Genomic DNA, 22,938 nt, shown 5'->3' with positions numbered 1-22,938 from the left:
AATTACCTGCTTTCCTCCCCCACCCTTCACCGAGCTCCCCTCTCACCAAACTCCAAGTCTTCACTCAGTTAGCTCAGCTGCACTCGGTCTACCTTGGCTGCACTAAAGAACCCTGAATTTATAGTAAACTGAACTGGGGCAACAGTAACCAGATTGAAAACAAAAACAAAAATACCTGGAAAAACTCAGCAGGTCTGATAGCATCTGCAGAGAGGAACACAGTTAACGTTTACCAGATTGAACCAGTTAGCTAATTAACTACTCAGCTCCGACAACTGAGAGTGAGCTTGCCCTGTCTAAACTGAAAGAAAGAATTTAGCCTGTTTACACAGTACTTTCCAGTTACTGATAATTACAGACTAGATTAGATTTTAAGAGTAAAATTTAAGAACGAAATTAACACTTACATCTCTCCCCCCCCACCCACCACCCCCCCGCCCCCCACCTTCCCCCCACCAAACTCAAGCCTTTAGCCAGCTTGATCAGCTGCACTCTGTTTGGTACTGTATGTATGAGTGGGATTAGTTCTGCTTATCTGTGGTATGGCATGTGAAAGTGGGATTAATTCTGTCCAGCGGTGGTACTGTATGTGAAAGCAAGATTCATTCTGTCAGTCTTTGATACCACATGTCAATGTGGGGTTAATTCTGTCAGTCTGTGGTACTGTACGTGAGAGTGGGATTCATTCTGTAAATCGGTAGTATGTTTGTGAGAGTGGGATTAATTCTACTGGGTGGTGATACTGTATGTGAGAATAAGATTGATTTTGTCTCTGTCAGGCTCCTGGACTCTGTCCGAGTGTTAGATACATTCTGTAACTCTCAATTCTTGATGCTGTGCATGTTTGTGGGATTCATTTGTCTCTATCAAACCTTAGTTCTGAACGTGTGTTCATGAATGTTTTGTGTGTGTGTAAGTTTGTGGCACTGTGTGAATTTCAGATTCTTTCTCCATCTCTACATCTCTGGGACTGTTTGAGGTTCATTCTGTATCTATCAGTCAGTTCACTGTGTGAGACATGGGATTCATTCTGCAGTTGTCTATCTCTGGCACTGTCAGTGAGTGTGTGATTTATTCTGTTTCTGTGTATGTCTGGTGCTGTGAGTGCCTTGGACTTCATTCTGTATGTGTCAGTGCCTGGAAACGTGTTGGATTTGTTGGGTACTTCACAGTGTCCAGTTTTTTGTGGATGTGGAGTTTATTCTGTCGCTCTCAATCTTTGATGTTGCTTGTGACTCTGGGATTAATTCTGTATCTATATTCAATAGTTATCTCAGGCATGGTGTTGGAAATGAGTTAACATCTTAAACCATCCAAATCCTTACCCAGACTGGTTTATATGTGATCTCAGAACAAACCTCAGTTATCAGCTTATCCCTGAACTGCCATCTACAATATCCAAGCAAACCATTCTGTTCTATTCAAGAAGGCCGCTCACCAATACTTTCTCCAGGGCAATTAGGAACTGGACAACATCCGGTGATTTAATAGAAAGCTCACATCTCCGACAGCCACCAGTCTGAAAATTTCGCCACTCCAGCTTTAAGTTCAAATATTCATGATCCATTCCTTCTTTTCAACAATACAACAAGATTGTCAGTCTTATCAAGCGGCATTGATACATATAACTGTTTAAACATGTCAGACTTATCAAATGAACTTTAAACTTATCTGACCTCATGATGTGAATGATGAGTCTCACTAATGAATAGTGCAAAATGGAAGTCTGGATGCAAATTAAATTCAATGGTTGGAAATCAGGTAGGGTGTGTGTGTGTAAATCTGTCATTTACATCCTGGACAAATCAAGCTTCTTAATGGGATTGTGAACTTGGAAAATTATGTTCTAAACCAAGCAAACCACAGGAGCTACCTTGAGTTAAAAGAAGGAAACATATTAAACTGGAACCAAACTAGTTAATTACTCATTTCAGAGGAGTAATCAAATAATAGCAGGGGTACTTCAGTAGGAGGATTGGAATAGGGAACAGACACAGCTGAGGGCAACCATATCTGCTATCAAAGAATGTACAGGGTAATAGAGAAGAGAACGGGAGCTGACTGCAGTGGGGTGGATCCCATGATAAAACTGAGGGTTTATAAAGCTGCTTTGTAACAGTTTTGCAGACTGAAGCTGATGCCGAGTTATCCCTATTGTGGTTGAAACCCCATTAGTAATCAGCATTGGCTGAGACAATTAACCCTGGGAAGCATTCATTTTCAGTGGAAATGATTGATGTCTGTGAAGGCAGCCAATCCTGTACAACGTGGATAGATTATTTGAGTGGGATAGGCAGGAGATGTATGTTTTCAAGGAGTTAGATATAACTCTTGGGGTGAAAGGGATGAAAGGATATGGGGAGAAAACGGGAGCAGGCTATTGAGCTAGATGATCAGCCATGATCATGATGAATGGTGGAGCAGGCTCAAAGGGCCGAATGGTCTACTCCTGCTTCTATTTTCTATGTTTCTAGGAGGGACATAGAAAAAAAGGGAATTAAACAAAAAAAAGAGTTAAAATAAGTCAAAAGAGGAAGAAGTTTTACTGCATGAGAAAAGGATGCTGATTGGTTGGCAAGTTGATTCCAATTGTTCGAGGTGTTGCCATGAAGAATTCACCAGGAAACTGTTGCCCTGCATGTTGTTGTTTAATTCAAGGTAGGCACAATAGACATGCTCCTTTTGCCTGCTGATAACAGGGCCCTGCACATGGATATATGTAACCTCTAGCATCTGTAATTGAGCCACATTGTGAAGAATAAGGAACTTCAGTTACTTAGTTGGTGAAGAAGTGGCCACTTTCCTCAGAGGAGTGAAGGTTGAGAGGAGAGGATAGAGGTATTCAAAATTATGATGAGTCTGGACACACCAGATTGAGAAAAACTGTTCCAACTACTGGATGGGACAAAGACCAGAGGGCACAGATTTAAGGTAATTGACAGAAGCAATGGATACTTTTTGGAGAAACGTTTTTATGCAGCGAGTGGTTAAAATCTCACATGTGGGTCCTGACATTGCTAGAGGCAGATGCAATCAAGGTAGTCAGGAGAGAATTGGATTATTATCTGAAAAGGAAGAATGTGCTGGGTTGTGGGCAGATGGTGGGGAATGACACTAGATGTATCACTCATTTGAAGGCCTGATGTAGACTCAAAGGGCTGAACCTCATTGTGTGCTGTGACAGTAATACTGTGTGTGTGAGCATGTGCATGCAAGTTTATGTGCGCTTGATTATCCTTTTGTCAAACTCTGGTGCTGCATGTGAATGTGGAATTTATGTTTCTGTCAGGAGTGCTAGTGGGTCTGAACGTGGGATTATCTAGATTATGTTAAGACAGTTCAGTCATCCTGTGTGCAAATCTGAAAATCAGACTGTAAGTAGCATTCTTTAATAGTGTCTATGTGTGTGTGTCATTCCATGTGTATTTGTGATCATTTCTGACTTTCATTGGTACCATATGTGTGTGTCAGATTGATTAATATCATTCAGGCTCAGGTATTGTGGGTGAGTGTAGTAAAAGTCTGCATCTGTCAGTGTCTGGTAATGGACATCTGCTCAATAATGATTCTGAATCTGTCAGTCTCTGCTACTCTGTGACAGTGTGGGATTCATTACAGTGCCTTCAGTCTTTTGGATTGTTTAACAATCTAGATTCATTTCATGTTGAAATTTCAGTACAAGAATAGGCCATTGATATTCTTGGTTTAATGGAATAATTGCGAGTTTGGCCTTATATGAAATCCCGTTCTGTGTAATTTTTTTACATGAAACTCCATTGTTATGCTAGTGTAACTCAGTTTATACTAATCAAATTAACGATGTGTCATTCAATCTGTTTCTGAGTGAGAATTTTAAACTTGGCTGTTGAGCTCAGTTTGCAGTGATAGAATTAATACAACATCTATCAGTCTGACACTCGGTTTTTCGGATTGCTCTGTGATTTGTATCTCAATCTGTACTAATCATTTTGATACAGTATCCCTTAGTTTAATAATTTGGGTGAGTTTCAAACTAGAATCTGAGTTTGTATCTTTCAGTTTTATCTGGTAATAATGTAATTGCAGCTAAGACTGATTCCCTGATCGGTGCTGCCACCATCACCTCCACTTTTTCCTTCTCGATCTTTTCCTGAAATCCATATTTCTAAATATTCAGCATCCAGTTCTCCCTCTTTTTAAACCACATTTCTTTCATTGCCAGTACATCATATTCCCACATTGCCGTTTGTCCTTCAAGCTCATCAACCTCATTTATCACACTGTTTGTTTACATACATGCATTGTAAACTGATCTTTGCATTCCTCATAGGCTTCTTAATCTGCCCCTATCTAATATGGCATTGCTTCCTTCTCCAGTATTATCCATCACTCTCCCTCCTCTCTGTCCCTATTACTTTCTGGTTCTGCTGTAAATTGATGACCAACCCCCTGCCAGTTTAAATTAAATCTTCACCAACCAGCCTAGTGAACCATAAACTAAAATTGGGTTTGGCGCCTGTGATTGCAGAGCACAATGGATCAGAACTCCAACAAGTTAACCTCTTGGCCACCTCTGCTCCCTGTGAGTGACACTGTACTTACTGTGTGTGAGGAGCTGACTGCACTTCCCCTTGTGTTGTCGAATCACGACATTTATTCTGCTGCTTTCAAGTATTTGCCTCTCGAAGATACAAAGAAACCAAAACAGTTATTAAATTAATAATCATTCCGAACAACTGCAAAGTCAGAGGTTCAAGAAGGCAGCTCACCACCACCTTCCCAAGGGCAACTCGGGATGGGCAATAAATGATGGCCCAGCCAGTGAAGCCCACATCCCGTGAATGAATAAAAAAGGTAAGACAAACAGAGTCAGTGTCTGAATCCACTGCAGTCCTGCAGCACTCAGCTCCTAAACACCAGGGACTTTGTTCCTGTTACAACAATTTCCTGCCATCCAGAAACAATCCACTGCTCCAGGAGTGGGACTGAGTGACGGAGCAGGGACTATTGTGTAGGTCAGATTTCTAATTGCCGCTCCCATGGACTAACCGTTCAAGTGAAAGCAAACAGCCGCTGTTTAAAATGTGTCTCTGCATTAGCGGCTGTTTTAAACCATCTTCTTCCACTCACAGGCAGTGCTGGGGAGGGCAGCGCGCATGCGCAGAATGATGCACAAATTCCGGACACACAAATATTGAAAATTTCAAGCACAGAACGAGGACATTCGGCCCATCGTGTCTGCACCAGCCCAAAAATAGTTTGATCCATCCTCACGTCACTTTCCAGCTCTTGCTCCGTGAGTCCTGTCGGTCCCAGCAGCTCAGTGCAGATCCAAGTGTTTGTTAAAGGCAGTGATGCGCTGCTCTCCCCCAGCTCTGCCTGGGACTGGAAGAAGATGGTTTCAAACAGCCGCCAATGGAGAGATCCCGCTCCCGGGGGAAGGGAACAAACAGCAGCCTCCTGGGAGGAGGGAGACAGAATGGAAAGAAGCTGTTATTGAAAATCATTGCTGCTTTCTCTCCACAAAACAACAATGAACATTTCTGATAAAAGCAAAATACTGCGGATGCTGGAAATCTAGAACAAAAACAAAAATACCTGGAAAAACTCAGCAGGTCTGACAGCATCTGCGGAGAGGGATACAGTTGACGTTTCGAGTCCGTATGACCCTTCATCAGAACTAAAAAATATAGAAATGAGATGAAATATAAGCTGGTTGAGGGGGTGGGGCAGGTAGAGCTCGATAGGGGGCCAGTGATAGGTGGAGGCCAAGAAGAGATTGCCAAAGATGTCATAGACAAAAGGACAATGGGGTGTTGGCGGTAGTGATATTATCTAAAGGATGTGTTAACTGGGATGTTAGGGGGAAATAAAGGGTTACAGTAATTATTAGGGGGAATCTAGGGGTACAGTAAGAACTTATTGAAAGGGAATGAATTACTTAAAATCTCCAAGCACATTGGCAGTTAAAGGTTACTAGATGAACCTTGCACAGCCTTAACGGCCTGCAAACAACAGAAAGGCCTTGGATAAAAGCAAAAAACTGCGGATGCTGGAAATCCAGAACAAAAATAAAAATACCTAAAAAAACTCAGCAGGTCTGACAGCATCTTTGGAGAGGAACACACTTAACGTTTCGAGTCCGTACGACTCTTCAACAGAACTAAGGAAAAATAGAAAAGAGGTGAAAGAGAAGCTGGTTGAGGGGGGTGGGACAAGTAGAGCTGGTTACAGGGTCAGTGATAGGAGGAGATAGCCAAAAGATGTCATAGACAAAAGGACAAAGAGGTGTTGAAGGGGGTGATATTGTCTAAGAAATGTGCTAATAGGTGACATTAAGGGTAGAAAGCAGGGCGAGCAAGGTACAGATAGCCCTAGTGGGGTGGGGTGGGGTGGAGGGAAGGGATCGAAATAGGCTAACAGGTAGAGATAAAACAATGGATGGAAATACATTTAAAAATAATGGAAATAGTTGGGAAAAGAAAAATCTATATAAATTATTGGAAAAAGGGGGGATCGGAAAGGGGGTGGGAATGGAGGAGAGAGTTCATGATCTAAAATTGTTGAACTCCATGTTCAGTCCGGAAGGCTGTAAAGTGCCTAGTCGGAAGATGAGGTGCTGTTCCTCCAGTTTGTGTTGAGCTTCACTGGAACAATGCAGCAGGCCAAGGACAGACATGTGGGCATGAGAGCAGGGTGGAGTGTTGAAATGCCATTGAAATATAGTATAACCTCAGCTGCAAACTCAGAATCCAGTTTGAAACTCACCTAGACCATTAACCTCAAGGATACAATAACAATTTGATTAGTACAGACTGAGATAGAGACCACATACCAGTCTGAAAAGCTCAGAGTATCAGAATGGCAGATACTGTATTCAGTCTCACAGAGCAAACTGAGCACAACAGGCAAGTTTAAAATTCTCACAGTCTGCTTAAATAAAAATGTATCAATTTGATTATTACAAAGTTAATTACACTTACACAGCAATGGAGTGTTAGATCCAAAGATACCTGAGCTTTCATAAGTGTGTTCACACACAAAGGGATTTAATACTAGGTAAAACTCAATTACTTTATTAAAACCTGCAGCATCAATGGCCTGTTTCTGTTCTGAAATTTCAACATGGACTGAACCTAGACTTGTAAACAGTCTCAGAAACTGAAGGTTATGCAATGAATCCCACACTGTCAGAGTAGCAGAGACTGACAGATTCAGAATGATTATCAACGACATGTCCAGTACCAAAAACTGACAGATACGTACTAAATACTACACTCAAAATTCCTGAGCCTGAATAATATTCCATTTACCTGACACAGATATAAAGTAGCACTGACAGTGAAAGATAGTCACAAACTCACATCACACACAAACTCACATGTTGGTGCGCTGCCTTTTTGAATACAACTGAGTGGTTTACTCGGCAATTGTAGATGGCAGTTCAGAGTCAACTTCATTGCTGTTCTTGGTCCTAGGATCCAATATAAGCCAGACCAGGTAAGGATGGGGATGATAAATCTACTTTCCTAAATATTTGAAGGTGTTAAACTTAGCATTTTGAACACTATTTCTGAGATAAATATGACATACAGATACACAATCAATCGTAGAGTCACATGCAGCATCAAAGACTGAGAACTAAACAATAACTGTCTCTCTCACATACAGTCAATTCACTCACCATCCTGAATTGGAATTGTATCGCTCTTCCTTCACTGTTGCTGGGTTAGAATCCTGGAACTCCCTTCCTAACAGCACTGTGGGTGCACCCACAACACATGGACTGCAACGGTTCAAGAAGGCAGCTCATCACCACCTTCTCAAGGGCAACAAGGGATGGGCAATAAATGCCGGTCCAGCCACCAAAGCCCACATCTCATGAATAAAAAAAAATACAGCACCAGAGACTACTCAGCAAATCTTACACAACACCAGACACTGAGACATACAGTATGAAGACCAATACATGCACAGTAAAAAAGAGACTAACACAGAATGAATCCCAGCATGCACACCATGCCAGAGACTATCAGAAACAGAATGAATTCCACAGTCACAATGTACTGGAGATTGAAAGATATACATTAAAAAAAAACCCACGTTCACCACAGTGCCAGAGAGTGACAGATACAGAAGGAATCCCACATCACACAAAGCACATTGACTGATAGATACAGGGTGATTCTCAAATTGTCCCAGAGATGTAGAGATACAGAATGTATCTGACATTCACACAATGCCACAGACTAAGAAACACAGAGGAATCTCAGAGCCAAGGACTGATAGAGACAAAATGAATCCTTGATTTCTGAAGACATCAGGCACTGAGTTACAAAAAGGCATCAACGCTTACACAGGGTACCAGAGTCCAACAGAAACAAAATGAATTGCAAGCTCCCATACAGTGCCACTGATTGAGAGAGAATTGATCCCACTCAGATCCTATACTATCCATTGAGGCAAATTCAACATTTAACACTCTTTGGTGCTGTAAGTGACAGTGGGATTACTTCTGTCAAAAATTGCAACAGATGGGCCTGTTGAGATTGAATCACACACTCTGAATCAGTACCAGAGACTGACCGATACAGACTGAATTTCACACTCCTATTCAGCAACGGATGTTGACAGGTACAGAGTTAATCTCACATTCACACACATTATCAGACATTGACAGTGAATGAGAAGTTCAGACTCAGAGACAGTACCACACACTGAAAGACATCGAATCAATACAACTCTGACCTACAATGCCAGAGACTGACAAATAAAAAAAATCATTAACATACAGTTACAGAGACTGACAGGTACAGAATAAATCCAATAATTTTCGTGGCGGAGAGAAACACATACTGATTTAATTTCGCACTGGCGTGTAGTCCCAAGAAGCGAATTATTTCATTTACATGCACCAATAACGGACAGATGCACAATGAGCCTCAGGATATCAAATGAATCCAACATTGAGACATGGTCCCATCAAGTCACAGATACAGAATAAATCCAGGCCACGCACACTGTACCACGGCCTTCCAAACAGTGAAGGAACCCCACACTCACACACAGCATCAGACAGTGAGTAAATCACGCACATTACCAGAGCCTCACAATTCCTGAATGAACCCACATTCCTATACAGTCCCTCGCACCGACAGCCAGGCGCCATTTCCCGGTGTATCTTTACACACTGAGAAACTCCGGCTGGAGAGGGGCTTTGTAAAATGTATTTCCTGATTGTAGTAAGGAGGCTTATGATTGGTGGAGAAAGCTAAATATAATTGGTCTATTGATCAATCCATACGGAAAATCACAAAAATAGATGACGTGTTTAGTTTTAGAAATGTCCAATCAGAATCATTGTCTCTCAATTCCTCATTAGCATATATCTGTCATACTGTCTATATAATAAGCGGACGGAAGGGGTTTGGTTTATTTCTGTGTCTGAAATTGAGATTGACGATGGTTGAAGAGAAGAAGAAACCAGTTGCTAAGAAGGGCGCCAAGAAAGCGGTGAGTAAACCGGCAGGAAAGGGCGGCAAGAAGCGGCGAAAGTCGAGGAAGGAGAGTTACTCCATCTACATCTACAAAGTGATGAAGCAGGTTCACCCCGACACCGGCATCTCCTCCAAGGCCATGAGCATCATGAACTCGTTCGTCAACGATATTTTCGAGCGCATCGCGGGTGAGGCTTCCCGCCTGGCCCATTACAACAAGCGCAGCACCATCAGCTCCCGGGAGATCCAGACCGCCGTGCGCCTGCTGCTGCCCGGGGAACTGGCCAAGCACGCCGTGTCGGAAGGGACAAAGGCGGTGACCAAGTACACCAGCTCCAAGTAAAACCCCACAACGGACTGAAAAACACTTGAAACACAACGGCTCTTTTAAGAGCCACCCACAATCTCTCTGAAAAAGCTATACGATTGCTTCACTTCTAAAGTTATGATTTTTACTGTGAAGAATTTTGAATTATCTAATTGTTATTTTCTTTTTGTTTCAATCACAGCAATTCTCGGTGATGTAGATTTAACCCTCGTTCAATTATTGAGTCTGGTTAATAATGCCTCATCAATTAATGACTTGCCGATTCCCCTCGGCGCTTTGTTTTAAGACGCGTTAATATTCGGCCCCTTTCCCTGGTTTTGGAGAGAGAGAGAATAGAAGCAAATGCTTCAGTCTGCAGTTCTAATCAAGTTTGGTCTCAATAATCGATCAGTTCACTTCCTATCAGCCCCGGTTGTGTAGGAACCTTCAGTCTCAACGCTGGCAAAAATGTTCAGTTTTTTCTGTCATAAATATCTACAATATACCGTCCGTTTGCAGAACGATGTAAATGGGACTTTCTGCGGCTGCTGACAGGGTTTCATAAAGGATCGAGATTGACCCCCGGATCACGGATTCGAAAAGCGATTTGGAACATGGGATAAAATGTGAAATAGTCCCATCAGGGACGCGTAATTTTAAAGCTTCGTCGTCATTTCCAATTCGTACTATGTTCTAAGAAGTCCGTTCTTTTTCTATTCTTTTTAAAAATTTGGCGGGCTTTTAAAATTTGAAAAAAGATCGTTTGAATTATCGAAATTTGGCGCCGTTATTTTCCGCCCTCAGCCCGTGGAGTCTCCGGATTGGTGAGTTCAGTAGATATCTGATTGGTGATATGAACAACATTATGAGACGCAGCACAAAGTGACCAATCAGCAATGCCCGCAGCACCATTCCTCCCGAAGCTATAAGAGAAGCGAATGTGAGCGGATTTCCTCATTCTGTGTGAAAGTGTTTTTTAGATTGTGAAATGTCTGGAAGAGGAAAGACCGGCGGTAAAGCTCGCTCCAAGCCCAAGTCTCGCTCCTCCCGGGCTGGACTGCAGTTCCCGGTGGGCCGTGTTCACAGGCACCTGAGAAAGGGCAACTATGCTGAGCGTGTGGGTGCTGGAGCCCCGGTCTATCTGGCTGCTGTGCTCGAGTATCTGACGGCTGAAATCCTCGAACTGGCCGGTAACGCGGCCCGGGACAACAAGAAGACCCGCATCATCCCCAGACACCTGCAGCTGGCCGTCCGCAACGACGAGGAGCTCAACAAGCTGCTGGGAGGGGTGACCATCGCTCAGGGCGGGGTGCTGCCTAATATCCAGGCCGTGCTCCTGCCCAAGAAAACCAGCGCCGCTGCGGGCTCCAAGACCAAGTGAAGCGGACATTCTTTAATCTAATAACCCAAAGGCTCTTTTCAGAGCCACTCACAGTATCATTGAAAGGGCTGCTCACTGTCAGGAGATGGAGTTATTGTAACGGTGGATTTATCTGTTTCTGATTTGTTTACTTGTGTTTTCAGTTCCCTCTCTGCATTGCGCTGTTTCTCTGCTCCCACATCTCCCGCTTTAGTGAACTGAAGAATTGAAAGACAGAGTCAGAGTCGACATTTTCATAAATATTTCATAGTCATAAATATCGAGTTTGTCCCGGTACATTCATGAAAACTATGAAAAATGTCACGACTGGTGCATTAAATGCTTTGTTTTTACTCTCGGGCGATCTGAGCGCCGCTCCAGAAATGGAGTAAACTCGGAAACGGAGCGGACATTTTCGGGCTCATCTGTTTATTCCGCAGTTTTCCCAGAGGCCGGAATCAGTGAGAGTTGAGCACTCGCAGGACCTGAGTCCATTTCTGCGGTTTCAGATCTGCACCCGCCCCCCTCCCCCCGGGTCTCCCTATTCTCCGGACACAAAGCTGCCTGTCCCAGGCGGTTTGGTGTCGGCGATTCTCTCCGCACTCCCTGTTGTAACATTCCCGGCCGCTTTTAACGGAGAGGATCAGAAATCAGCCGCTTTTCTCAGCCCCCGTGAAGTCTGTGTGAAGGCGTTGGTTGGTAATCTATACGTTTTTGCTTTTCCACTGATTTGAGCTGATTTAAATTGCTGAACGGGGTCTTATTACCGCCGGTTACAGATAAGAGGTTGACACATTCAAACTTGCGTTCAGTTATTTTGTATTTTTCCTGTACTGAAATTGGCGGGCATTTCGAATTTGAAAATGTAAGCCAATCCAAACTTCCAATTTCTTCCCCCTGGCTCTCCGATTGGTTAGGAATTTGATTGAGAACAGAGTATCCAATTAGAGCTACAGACTCTCAACCCGTTCATAATGATTATTAATAGACAGATTAAACTAAAGGAATCGGTGTCTTCAACCTCAGTTGCACTTGAGTTCAAAAATATACTCTATATTCTAAAATATACAGGCAAATAAATGAAGGAACCCGGAATAAATGTGATGTTTCCACCAGCCAAGTTAGAATGAAGATTCCCGCCAGCTCCTCTCACACAGTACGTACTTTATAACTGACAGAGCACAGAGACACAGGCAGGTCATCAGTTCCAGAGTGATATTTTCAATCCATCAATCAAACAAAGCAGGAGAGACAGACGCTGTTTCCATTTCAACATTTAAATATCAGAAAAAACGGACACAACGGTGTCAGTTTCAAGTTTACAGAATAAACCTGAATAATATACTCTGAGATTCATGTGAATTACCAGTCCAATATTTGCACACATCACGGGTTTATAAATTGCAGTGTCAATTCCCATTGTCTGTCCTCACATATACATTAGATGCGAATCCAAAACTCAAGTACATTTTCAGAGCGAGATATTCTGAAAGCGAGTATAACCTGAGATACAAACGTTGATTCCAGTTTTATGAATCAAAAAGATACAATATCATTTCGATGAGTATGAACTGAGCTGTAACTTTCATACTAATCCTAAATTTTCAATGTCAGATTGAGAATACTGTGCCAGTTCCAGACTGATCTCCATTTTACATCCATATCAAAATTCTTACTCAGAATCAAACTGAGTGTCACAGATCAAATCGATCAGTATAACCTGAGTTACACCCGCATCCCAAGTGAGTAGCAGGTTGAAAGATACATTATCTTTCACAAATGTGTTCACAGTGACAGACATTTAACACTGGGCCATAACTTACAAACATTGCTTGCTTAATAGCTACCACATCAGTGGTCTGTAACTGAGCTGGAAATTTGCATCGAATGAATCAAAACGTAAACAATCCCAGAGACTGCATGTTATACAATGAATCCCATACTCAGTCACATACACTGATTGACAGGGACTGACAGATAGACAATAATTCTCAACACACGTTCAGTGCCAGATGCTGAAAGGGGCAGCTGTTTTTTTCTCCCTATATTAATTCATGGGATGTGGGCATCGCTGGCTATGCCAGCATTTATTGGCCATTCCTAGTTTCCCTTGAGTAGGTGGTGGTGAGCTGCTTTCTTGAACCGCTGCAGTCCATGTGGTGTATGTACACCCACAGTGCTGTTAAGAGAGGAATTTCAGGATTTTGACCCAGCAACTGTGAAGGAATGGCGGTATATTTCCAAGTCAGGGTGGTGAGTGGATTCGAGGGAAATTTCCAGGTGGTGGTGTTCCTATGTGCATGCTGCCCTTCTCCTTCTAAAAACTGGTGGTTGTGGGTTTGGACGGTGCTGTTTCTGGAGGACTGGTGAGTTTCTGAAATGCACCTTGCAGATGGTACACACTGCTGCGACTGTGCATCAGTGGTGGAGGGAGTGAATTTTTTTGAATGGGTTGCCAATCAAGTGGGCTGCTTTGTTTTGGGTTGGGTCTAGCTGCTTGAGTGTGCTTGGAGCTGTACTCATCCAGGCAAATGGAAAGTATTCCATCACAGTCTTGACATGTGCCTTACAGATGGTGAGTAGGCTTTGGAGAGCCAGGAGGTTTGTTACTTGCCGCAGTATTCCTAGCCTCTAACCTGTGCTTGTACCAACTGTATCTATATGCCTAGTCCAGTTCAGTTTCTGATCAATCAACCAGGATGTTGATAGTTGGGAATTCAGCAATGGCAATGCCATTGAATGTCAAAGAGCGATGATTAGTTTCTTTCTTGTTGGAGATGGCCATTGCCTGGCTCTTCTGTGGTGCGAATGATAATTTCCACTTGTCAGGCCAAGTTTGATTAATGTCCTTGTCTTGCTGTATTTGGACATGGACTGCATCAGTACCTGAGGAGTTGCGAATGGTGCTGACCATTGTGCAATCATCAACAAACATGCCCATTTCCCGCAGTTGATGGACAAAATTCATTCCTAAAGCAAATGAAGTTGATTGGGACTTGGATACTCCCCTGGATAACTCCTGCAGTGACATCCTGGGACTCAGATGATTGTTCTCCAACGCTCACAACCACCTTCCTTTGTGCTAGAAATGACTCCAGCCAGCGGAGAGCTTTCCCCCTGTTTCCCATTGACTCGTGTTGCTAAGGTTCCTTGATGCCACACTCTGTCAAATGCTGCCTTGATGTCAAGGGCAGTCCCTCTCGCCTCCCCTTTGGAGCTCAGCTCTTCTGCTCATGTTTGAACGAAGGCTGCAATGAGGTCAGGAGCTGAGTAGCCCCGGTGGAATCCAAATTGAGCGCCATTGAGTAGGTTATTGCCACTTGTTAGCACTGTTGATGGCCCCTTCTATCACCTTACTAATGATCGAGAGTAGACTGATGGGGCAGTAATTGGTCAGGTTGGATCTGTCTTGCTTTTTTTATAGAGGACGTGCCCGGGCAATTATCAACATCACAGGATAGATACTAGTGTAGTAGCCATACTGGAACAGCTTGGCCAGGGGCGCAGCAAGTTCTGGATCACATGCCTACAGTGCTATTGCTGGAACATTGTCAGGGCTCATAGCCTTTGCAGTACCCAGTGCCTTCAGCCGTTTCTTCGTATCACGTGGAGTAAATCGAATGGACTGAAGATTGGCATCTGTGATGCTGGGGACCTCCGAACGAGGCCGACGTGAATCAGCCACTCAGCACTTCTGCATGAAGGTTGTTGCGAATGCTTCAGCCTTATCTTTTGCACTGATGTGCTGGGCTCCTCAAACTTTGACGATGGGGCTATTTGTGAAGCCTCCATTCATGACTGGATGTGGCAGGACTGCACAGTTAGATCTGACCCGTTGGTTGTGGAATAGCTCAACTCGGGACTATCACTTGCTGCTTATGTTGTTTGGCACGAAATTAGTCTTGTTTTGTGGCTTCAGCAGGTTGACACCTCCGTTTTAGTTATGCCTGGTGCGGTTCCTGGAATGCCCTCCTGCCCTCTTCATTAAACCAGGTTTGATTCCCTGGCTTGATGGTAAGGGTAGAGTGGAAAATATGCCGGGCCATGAGGTTACAGATTGTGGCTAAGTTCAATTCTGCAGCTGATGACCCACAGCACCTCATGGATGCCAAGACTAGAGGTGTTAGATCTGTTTGAAATATATGCCATTTAGCACGGTGGTAGTGCCACACAACACAATGGAGTGTATCCTCGATGTAAAGATGTGTCTTCATCTCCTTAGGGACTGTACAGTGTTCACTCCAACAGCTCCTGCCATGGATAGATACATCTGCCACAGGCAGGTTGTTGAGGATGAGTTCAAATATGTTTTTCTCCTCACGATCTGCCGCAGACCCGGTCTGCGGTGGTGCTACAATGACATTTTTGGTGATGGACCCACCCAGCTTGCATTCTGTGCCCTCGCCATCCTCAGTGCGTCCTTCAAGTGGTGTTCAACATGGAGGAGTATTGCATCATGAGCTGAAGAGTGGATGGTGGGCGTCAGTACGTATTAATCTGCAGGGGGTTTCCTTGACCATGGTTGACCTGATGCCATGAGACTGGAATCGATTTTGAGGACTCACGGGGCAACTGTTATACCTGCCGGTGATCTGTCCTTTCAGTGGTGGTGGTATCTGGGAGATTGTCAGGAATGTTCCCATGAGCAGGTCTATGTGAGGTTGTTGCTTGACTAGTGCCAAAACGTTGGTAAGGATTGACAGGGATTCCAGTTGATGCTAAGTGGTTCATTCGGTTTTATTCCTTTAATAGAACTGAGTGGCTTGCTGCCATTTTAAAATCAAGCATATTGTTGCGGGTCTGTTTGAAATCTATCCCATTTAGCACAGTGGCAGTGCCACACAACACAATGGAGTTTATGTCCCAGAGCAGGTTTCACCATTTATCGTGGTAGGATTCTAAACCCTGGAATATTATTCTGGATCAGCAGCAATACCAAGCCACCACTGCTGATGACACGCCAATTCTACCTCTGATAGATTTATAGAGAGTCCAAGACTCACATATGCTAACAGGTGCTGACAGATACAAATGGACGAACACACACACAGACACACACACACGTGACTGAAAAGCAATAAATGAATCCCACAATTGCATACAGTAATAGAGAATTATAGATACAGAATTAATCCCACTGACAGATAGAGAATTAATCCCATACTCACAAAAAGCACGAGGAACTGAAAGACACATATGATTCCCACACTGACATTGCATCACAGACATAGAATGCAATTGACTGAACTAGAGTGAATATCAATTCACTCACAGTACGAGAACTTTATATATATATCCTTGTGACAGATCCAAATGCCTGCCAAACTCAGACACAGCTCCAGAGAATAACAGATGCAGACTGATTGCTGCACTCCCATGCAATACCAGAGATTTCAGATTCAGAATGATTTCCACATTCACATGCGATAGCACTGGCTGATAAAGAGTCAAACACACACTCAAACTAACATGAGGTAGTTAAATATTTTTAAGGCAGGGGTAGATAGATGCTTGATAAGCAAAGGGGTGAAAGGTTATCGGGGGTAGACTGGAATTTGGAGTTCAGGCTAAAATCAGATCAACCATTATCTTCTTGACTATCGAGCAGGTTTGAAGGACTGAGTGGTCTCTTCATGCTCCCAATTCGTATGTTCACACACATTCTGAGATTCAGAACGAGTCGCAAATTCACTTACAATCCCAGAAAGCGACTGATAGAACAAATCCCTTGCAGGAGAGAGTTCATGGTCAGAAGTTGCTGAACTCAGTGTTATGTCTGGAAGGCTGTAAAGTGCCTACTTGGAAGATGAGATGCTATTCCTCCAGTTTGTGTTGGGTTTCACTGGAATATTGCAGCAGGCCAAGGATGGACATGTGGGCATGAGAGCAGGATGGGATGTTAAAATGGCAAGCGACATGAAGGTCTGGGTCATGCTAGCAGACAGACCAAAGGTGCTCCACAAGGCGATCACCCAGCCTACGTTTGGTCTCTCCAATGTAGAGGAGACTGTATTGAGTGCAGCGAACGCAGTAGACCAAATTGAAGGAAGTGCAAGTGAAGCGCTGCTTCATCTGAAAGGAGTGTTTGGGCCTTTGGATGGTGAGGAGGGAGGAGGTAAAGGGGCAGGTGTTGCACCTTCTGTGCTTGCATGGGAAGGTGCCGTGGGAGGAGGCTGAGGTGTTGGGGGTGATAGAGGAATGGACCAGGTTGTCCCAGAGGGAAAGTTCCCCACAGAATTCTGACAGTGGGGTGAGGGGAAGATGTGTTTGGTTGTGGCATCATGCTGGAGTCAGCAGAAATGGCAGAGGATGATCCTTACTAAGCAATCCTCACTGAGCTAAGAATTACACTTGCAGTGTGAACTAGAAGGGCAGAGTTTTAAAAATAAGGGATCTCCCATTCAAGGTGGAAATGAGGAGGAATTTCTTCACTCAGATGATTGTTAGTCTTTGGACTTTCCTTTCCCAGAGAGCAGCGGAGGCTGGATCATTGAATATATTCCAGACTGAAATAGACAGATTTTACAAGGAAATCAAGGAATGAAAGAGACAGGCAGGAAAGTGGAGTTGAGGCCATAATCAGATCAGCCATGGTCTTATTTAATGGCAGAGTAGACTCGAGGGGCTGAAAGGTCTCCTCTTGCTCCTATCTCTAATGTTCTTATGCCTGTAAGCTCTTCCCCTTTCTGGTTCCTTTTTCTTTGCACGTTTGGTTTTAATCTCATTTTTCTCTTGTTTTTGCTTTCGGATGGCAGCTGTTCATCATTCCTCCATTCACACTCCTTTAGACTCATCTCTGGTTTTTGTTACTTGTTCCTTTACCATTCCCTGTAGCCTTGCAGCACCAATTCTTTTGCCATTGAATCTCTCCTGCCCTCTACCCTGCAGACTGAACCACAAGAAAAAAGATTTTTAACTAAATTCACTAACGAGTAGCGAAGGAGAATTAATTAAAATCTGATAGTAAATGAGCATCTAAAAATCCCACAATATGTTAGGGACAGGCATTCAGATCGAGGAGAATGGTCACACACTTGCTACAGTTTTCACTTTAAGCAAGTCCGATAAGGAGGGAATGAGCGATAAACTGAACTCGTTAAAATTTGATCGGTGATTAACAGATAAAACAAGACAGGAAGCAATCAGACACTCAAAGAATTATTTAGCACAATATGTAGAATGCAAGCCCGAGGGAATGAAACTTCACGTTCTTGGTTCATGATGATTTGGGGGACAGAATTCCATGATTTGAGTCAGCGATTAAGAAGGAACCTGTCCAAATATTGATTACAAAAACAGAATTACCTGTAAAAACTCAGCAGGTCTGGCACCATCGGCGGAGAAGAAATCAGTTAATGTTTCGAGCCTTCATGGCCCTTCGGCAGATTGCCATGAAGGCTCGAAACGTTAACTGATTTCTTCTCCGCCGATGCTGCCTGACCTGCTGAGTTTTTCCAGGTAATTCTGTTTTTGTTTTGGATTTCCAGCATCCGCAGTAGCTTTTAGCTTTTTGTTTTTATCCAAATATTGATTAACTGTGTCTTTGACATGATGCTGTCTCCGCTATGCTGATACTCTCGATGGGACATGTCGAAGGGAGGACACTGTTGTCCAAATTAGCATGGTGAATTACTGCAGGGTGTCCGGTAGATCGGACATACTGCAGCTTATACGTATAAACTTCATTATATATATTATTTCCATTTAAGGGAATAGCTTTTGCACTTCAGGCAATAATAGCGTGTTAGAGAACAAGAGAAGGCCATTCGGACCATCATGCCTGTGTCAGCTTTTTGGGAGAAATGGGATGAGAGAAAATCTAGGCTTCTGTGTGTTTGCCGCATTTGCAGCTTGTGTTCTTGTGTGAATAAAAAACATGACAGAGATTTGTTACAGATTGAAGTGGTTACTGGAAGCGAGAAGCCGATTAAAATTGCTGTGTACGGTAAAGAAACATCAGGTATATTTGTGGGGAGAGGCCAAATGTTTCTTTCTGCTTTTAATGAAAACGTAAATAGCAGAGAATGGTTTCAATCCATCGACCTCTGGGTTATGGGCCCAGCACGCTTCCGCTGCGCCACTCTGCTAGCCCTTGATATTTTCCTGCTACGTTTTGTTGTGTCAAGCAACGTTCATTCCTGTTTTGTTGTTCAACAAGAGCACACGTATTCGGCGGCACGCCCTGGCAACTCAATTCCACTTTGCAACACTCCCAAGAATGTAACAGACAGAGCACGACACAGAAGAGCAGTAAGAGTCTGTCCGCGCACACGACGATAGGAAGGCAAAGGAGCATGGAATGAATCACCATTGATGTAAAGGCGTTCTCTCTTGCATAAATATGTCCCGCATTCGTAAGGACTTTGCTGTTGCCTAAATTAGCTCCCTGTGCATGTGTACTCTTGTTGAAAGGTGTTGCGGTGTTTAAAGTGCTTTCCCTTTTTAAAAAAAATATCTTCCCTGCTGTGCAACTTTGCTGTCTGCTTGGAACTGTGTTCACTGCTGAGTTAGAATCCCACCACGGCAGATGGTGGAACTTGAATTCAATAAAACATCTGAAATTAAAATTTTAATGATAACCATGAAACCATTGTCGATTGTCGTAAGTATCCATCTGATTCATTAATGTCCTCTAGGGTAGGAAATCTGCCGTCCTTAACTTATCTGGCCTAGATTTGACTCCAGACCCACAGCAATGTGTTTGATTCTTAAATGCCTTCGGAACAAGGCCAATTAAGGTTGGGCAATAAATGCTGGCCGAGCCAGCGATGTCCACGTCCCATGGACAAATAGAAGAAAAGAACTCTGCTCTCTGCTGTAGAACTGTGCTCTCTGCTGCAGTTCTGTCCAGTCTGATGTGGAACTGTGCTCTCTTCTGTGGAACTGTTGAGAGATATTCTCTGTTCTGTAAAATACTTTCCTGTCGTGCAAATCTGTTCCAGGTAGTGTAAATACGATCCCCTTTGTACTTCTTTTCTTCTCCATTCTGTAAAATGTGACCTGATCAGAAGGTGTCCCCTGTTGTCGGAAGATATTACCTGTTGTTCTTTGAAGACGTTTTCTGTGGGTAAATATTTTCTTCCTGGTCTCATAACGTCCCTCAGTCGTGTTAAAATGCCTCGTGTTATGTTTAAAATTTCCCATTTCCTATGTGAAAATCGTGATATGCCACAACTGGTCAGTTGTCAAATCTAAATTGCATCAATTAGCCTCTGGTCGTGAATGTGACTGTGGGGTACATATCATATCCATCAAACTCTGTTACTGTATGTGAGCGAGATTTGTCCTGTATCTGTCAGTCACAGGTAGTGCCTCTGAGTGTAGGATTCATTCTATAACTCAGTTTGTGGAACAGTTTGTGAAATAAAGGCAAAATACCGTGGATGCTAGAAATCTGAAACAAAAACAAAAAATGCTGGCACAACTCAGCAGGCCTGACAGCATTTGCGTAGAGAAAGACAGGGTTAACGTTTCGAGTCCGTATGTCTGTTCCTCAGAGCTGAATAAGAGTCAGACGGACTCATAATGTTAACTCTGTCTTTCTCTCCACAGATGCTGTCTACCCTACTAAGTCTTTCCAGTTTTTTTTTTCGTTTTGTTTTTGGACAGTTTGTGAGAGTGGGGTTTCTTCTTTATGGGTCATTGTCTGGTACTGTATGTGAGGGTGGGATTAATTCTGTATCAGTCAGTGGCACAAAACGTCCATGTGGGAATCATTCTGTATTTATAAATTCTCATTACTGTTATGGAAAATGGGATTAATTCTGTATCTGAATGTCTCTGGTATTCTATGTGAGTTTTGGCAGCATTATTCAGCTCTCAGTTACTCATACTTTGTGGGAGGTTGGAATTAATACTGTTTCAGTGAGTGGTATTGTGTGGAAAGTATTATTCATTCTGTGTTGCTCAGTCCCCCATATCAATGGAATGGTCAGGTGAGCAGAAAAGCGGCAACTGGAATTCTACCTGGGGAAGTGTGAGGTGATGCACTTAGGGAGGTGAAACAAGGCAAAGAAAAATAAACTACACAGTTAATGGGAGAATGTTCAGAGTTGTAGAGGAAGTGATGGAGTTAAAGTGAATGTCCACAGATCCTTGAAGGTACCAGTAGAGGTCGATAAGGTGGTTCAGAGGGCATGTGGAATAATTTCCTTTATTAGCTGACTGTAGAATATAAGAGCGGGGGGAATACGCCCTATCTCCATCAGAAGGGTCTCACTGCGCAGCTGCGGGAAGGCCCAGCCAGCGGAAAACGCCTGCTGCGCGGAGCATGCGCGGTGCGGCACCAGGAAGCTGAATGTGGGTGATCGTCGTCTCATTAACACCGACTCTCAGCGCCGCCGCCGCGGGGACGGGGAGCGGGTCGGCGCCGTGAAGCCGATGGTGCAGCGCCTCCCCCATCCTCACCGCCGCTTCCCGGATTCTCCCGTTTGTACCGAGTCTTTGATGCGGTAACAGAGAGGGTTGGGGAGGGTGATGCTGTTCATGTGGTTTACATGGATTTCCAAAAGGCATTTGATAAAGTCTCACACAACAGACTTGTCAACAAAGTTACAGCTCATGGAATAAAAGGGACAGAGCAACATGGATATGGGATTGGCTGAGTGACAGGAAACAGAGGGTAGTGGTGAATGGTTGTTTTTCAGACTGGAGGAAGGTTTAAAGCGGAGTTCCGCAGGGGTCGGTGTGAGGACCCCTGCTCTTCCTGATATAAATGAATGTCCTAGACCTTGGTGTACATTTCAAAATTTGCAGACTTGTTGAAAGTTGGAGGTATTGTGAACAGTGAGGAAGATAGTGTTAAGCTTCAACTGGATATAAGTGTAAAAACAGAAAATGCTGGAAAAACTCAGTTCTGACATCATAATCTGTGGAGTGAGAAACAGAGTTAACTTTTCAATTCTGTATGACCCTTCTTCAGAGCTAAAGATATAGAGAGGATATAGGCAGGTTGGTGGAATGAGTAGACAAGTGGCAGTGGTAAAAGTTTGGGATCAGAATGCCTTGGGGCCGGCTCTGGGGAACATGCACACTCTGTGCCTGGGAAAGTCAATGCATTGGATACAGCGGTTTCTCGGGCACAGAATTGTGGGAGTTGCAGCCACCATGAGCAGATGTCAGTAAGTGTTTTATTACAGGCTGATTGTCAGTGACCTGAAATATTAATTCTGTTTCTCTCACCACAGATGATGCCTACCTGCTGCATATTTGCAGAATTCTCTGTCTTTATTTAAGACTCCCAGCAGCCATGTTATTTTGACAGTGAATTATTGCAGGTGTTGCTCACAAACCCAAGGCCAGAAACACAAACTGACAAATGAAGAGTCCTTTTGCATCAGGGTGGATGTTGGATATGGAAGTCGGTGTCTAGCTTTCTGTGAAGGTATGTTCTTGTTGGCTGACTTTCAACTGGAGTGTAGATGGAGGAGAAGTTGATATGTTTAACCTTGAGTACTTTTGAGATAAGTAGAGCCTATCTATTTCTGATAAAAGGACACAAGCAAAAGTCATTAGCTGTTTCCTGTACTGTAAGAGACTGACAGAAAGTAAATTCCACACTCTGATTTGGTGACAGAGAGTGACAAACTGAGTTAATTCCACCTAGAGTCATATACTGTAAGAGAGATTGACAGGTAGTTCATTCATAGAACGGTCACAGTCCAGGAGGTGGCCATTCAACCTCTCATGTCTGTGCTGGTTATATTCATCTTGTGCCACTTCACCATCTTTTCCTGTAGCTCTGCACATTTTTCCTTTTCAGTTAATCCAAATCTCTTTTGAAGACATTGTTTGAA

The 22,938-nt window shown here is 43.5% G+C and overlaps 1 protein-coding gene across 1 annotated transcript; it reads left to right on the top strand.

Moving 5' to 3' along the window:
* The first annotated feature begins 9,441 nt into the window (after positions 1-9,441).
* On the top strand, positions 9,442-9,883 carry LOC144670221 (histone H2B-like). Its single transcript, XM_078532708.1, has one exon. The coding sequence runs from the start codon at positions 9,442-9,444 to the stop codon at positions 9,817-9,819; it is 378 nt and encodes a 125-aa protein (XP_078388834.1). The 3' UTR covers positions 9,820-9,883.
* The last annotated feature ends 13,055 nt before the right edge of the window (positions 9,884-22,938 follow it).

The sequence above is a fragment of the Cetorhinus maximus genome, chromosome 31 (genome assembly GCF_964194155.1).
Source record: "Cetorhinus maximus chromosome 31, sCetMax3.hap1.1, whole genome shotgun sequence".
NCBI lineage: Eukaryota > Metazoa > Chordata > Chondrichthyes > Lamniformes > Cetorhinidae > Cetorhinus > Cetorhinus maximus.
Note: the sequence above shows the minus strand (reverse complement) of the source record. Positions and strands in the feature narration are given on the sequence as shown.

Bases quoted from the DNA above. Each gene is read 5' to 3' on its own strand.
- LOC144670221 (XM_078532708.1), top strand. From the start codon at position 9,442: ATGGTTGAAGAGAAGAAGAAACCAGTTGCTAAGAAGGGCGCCAAGAAA.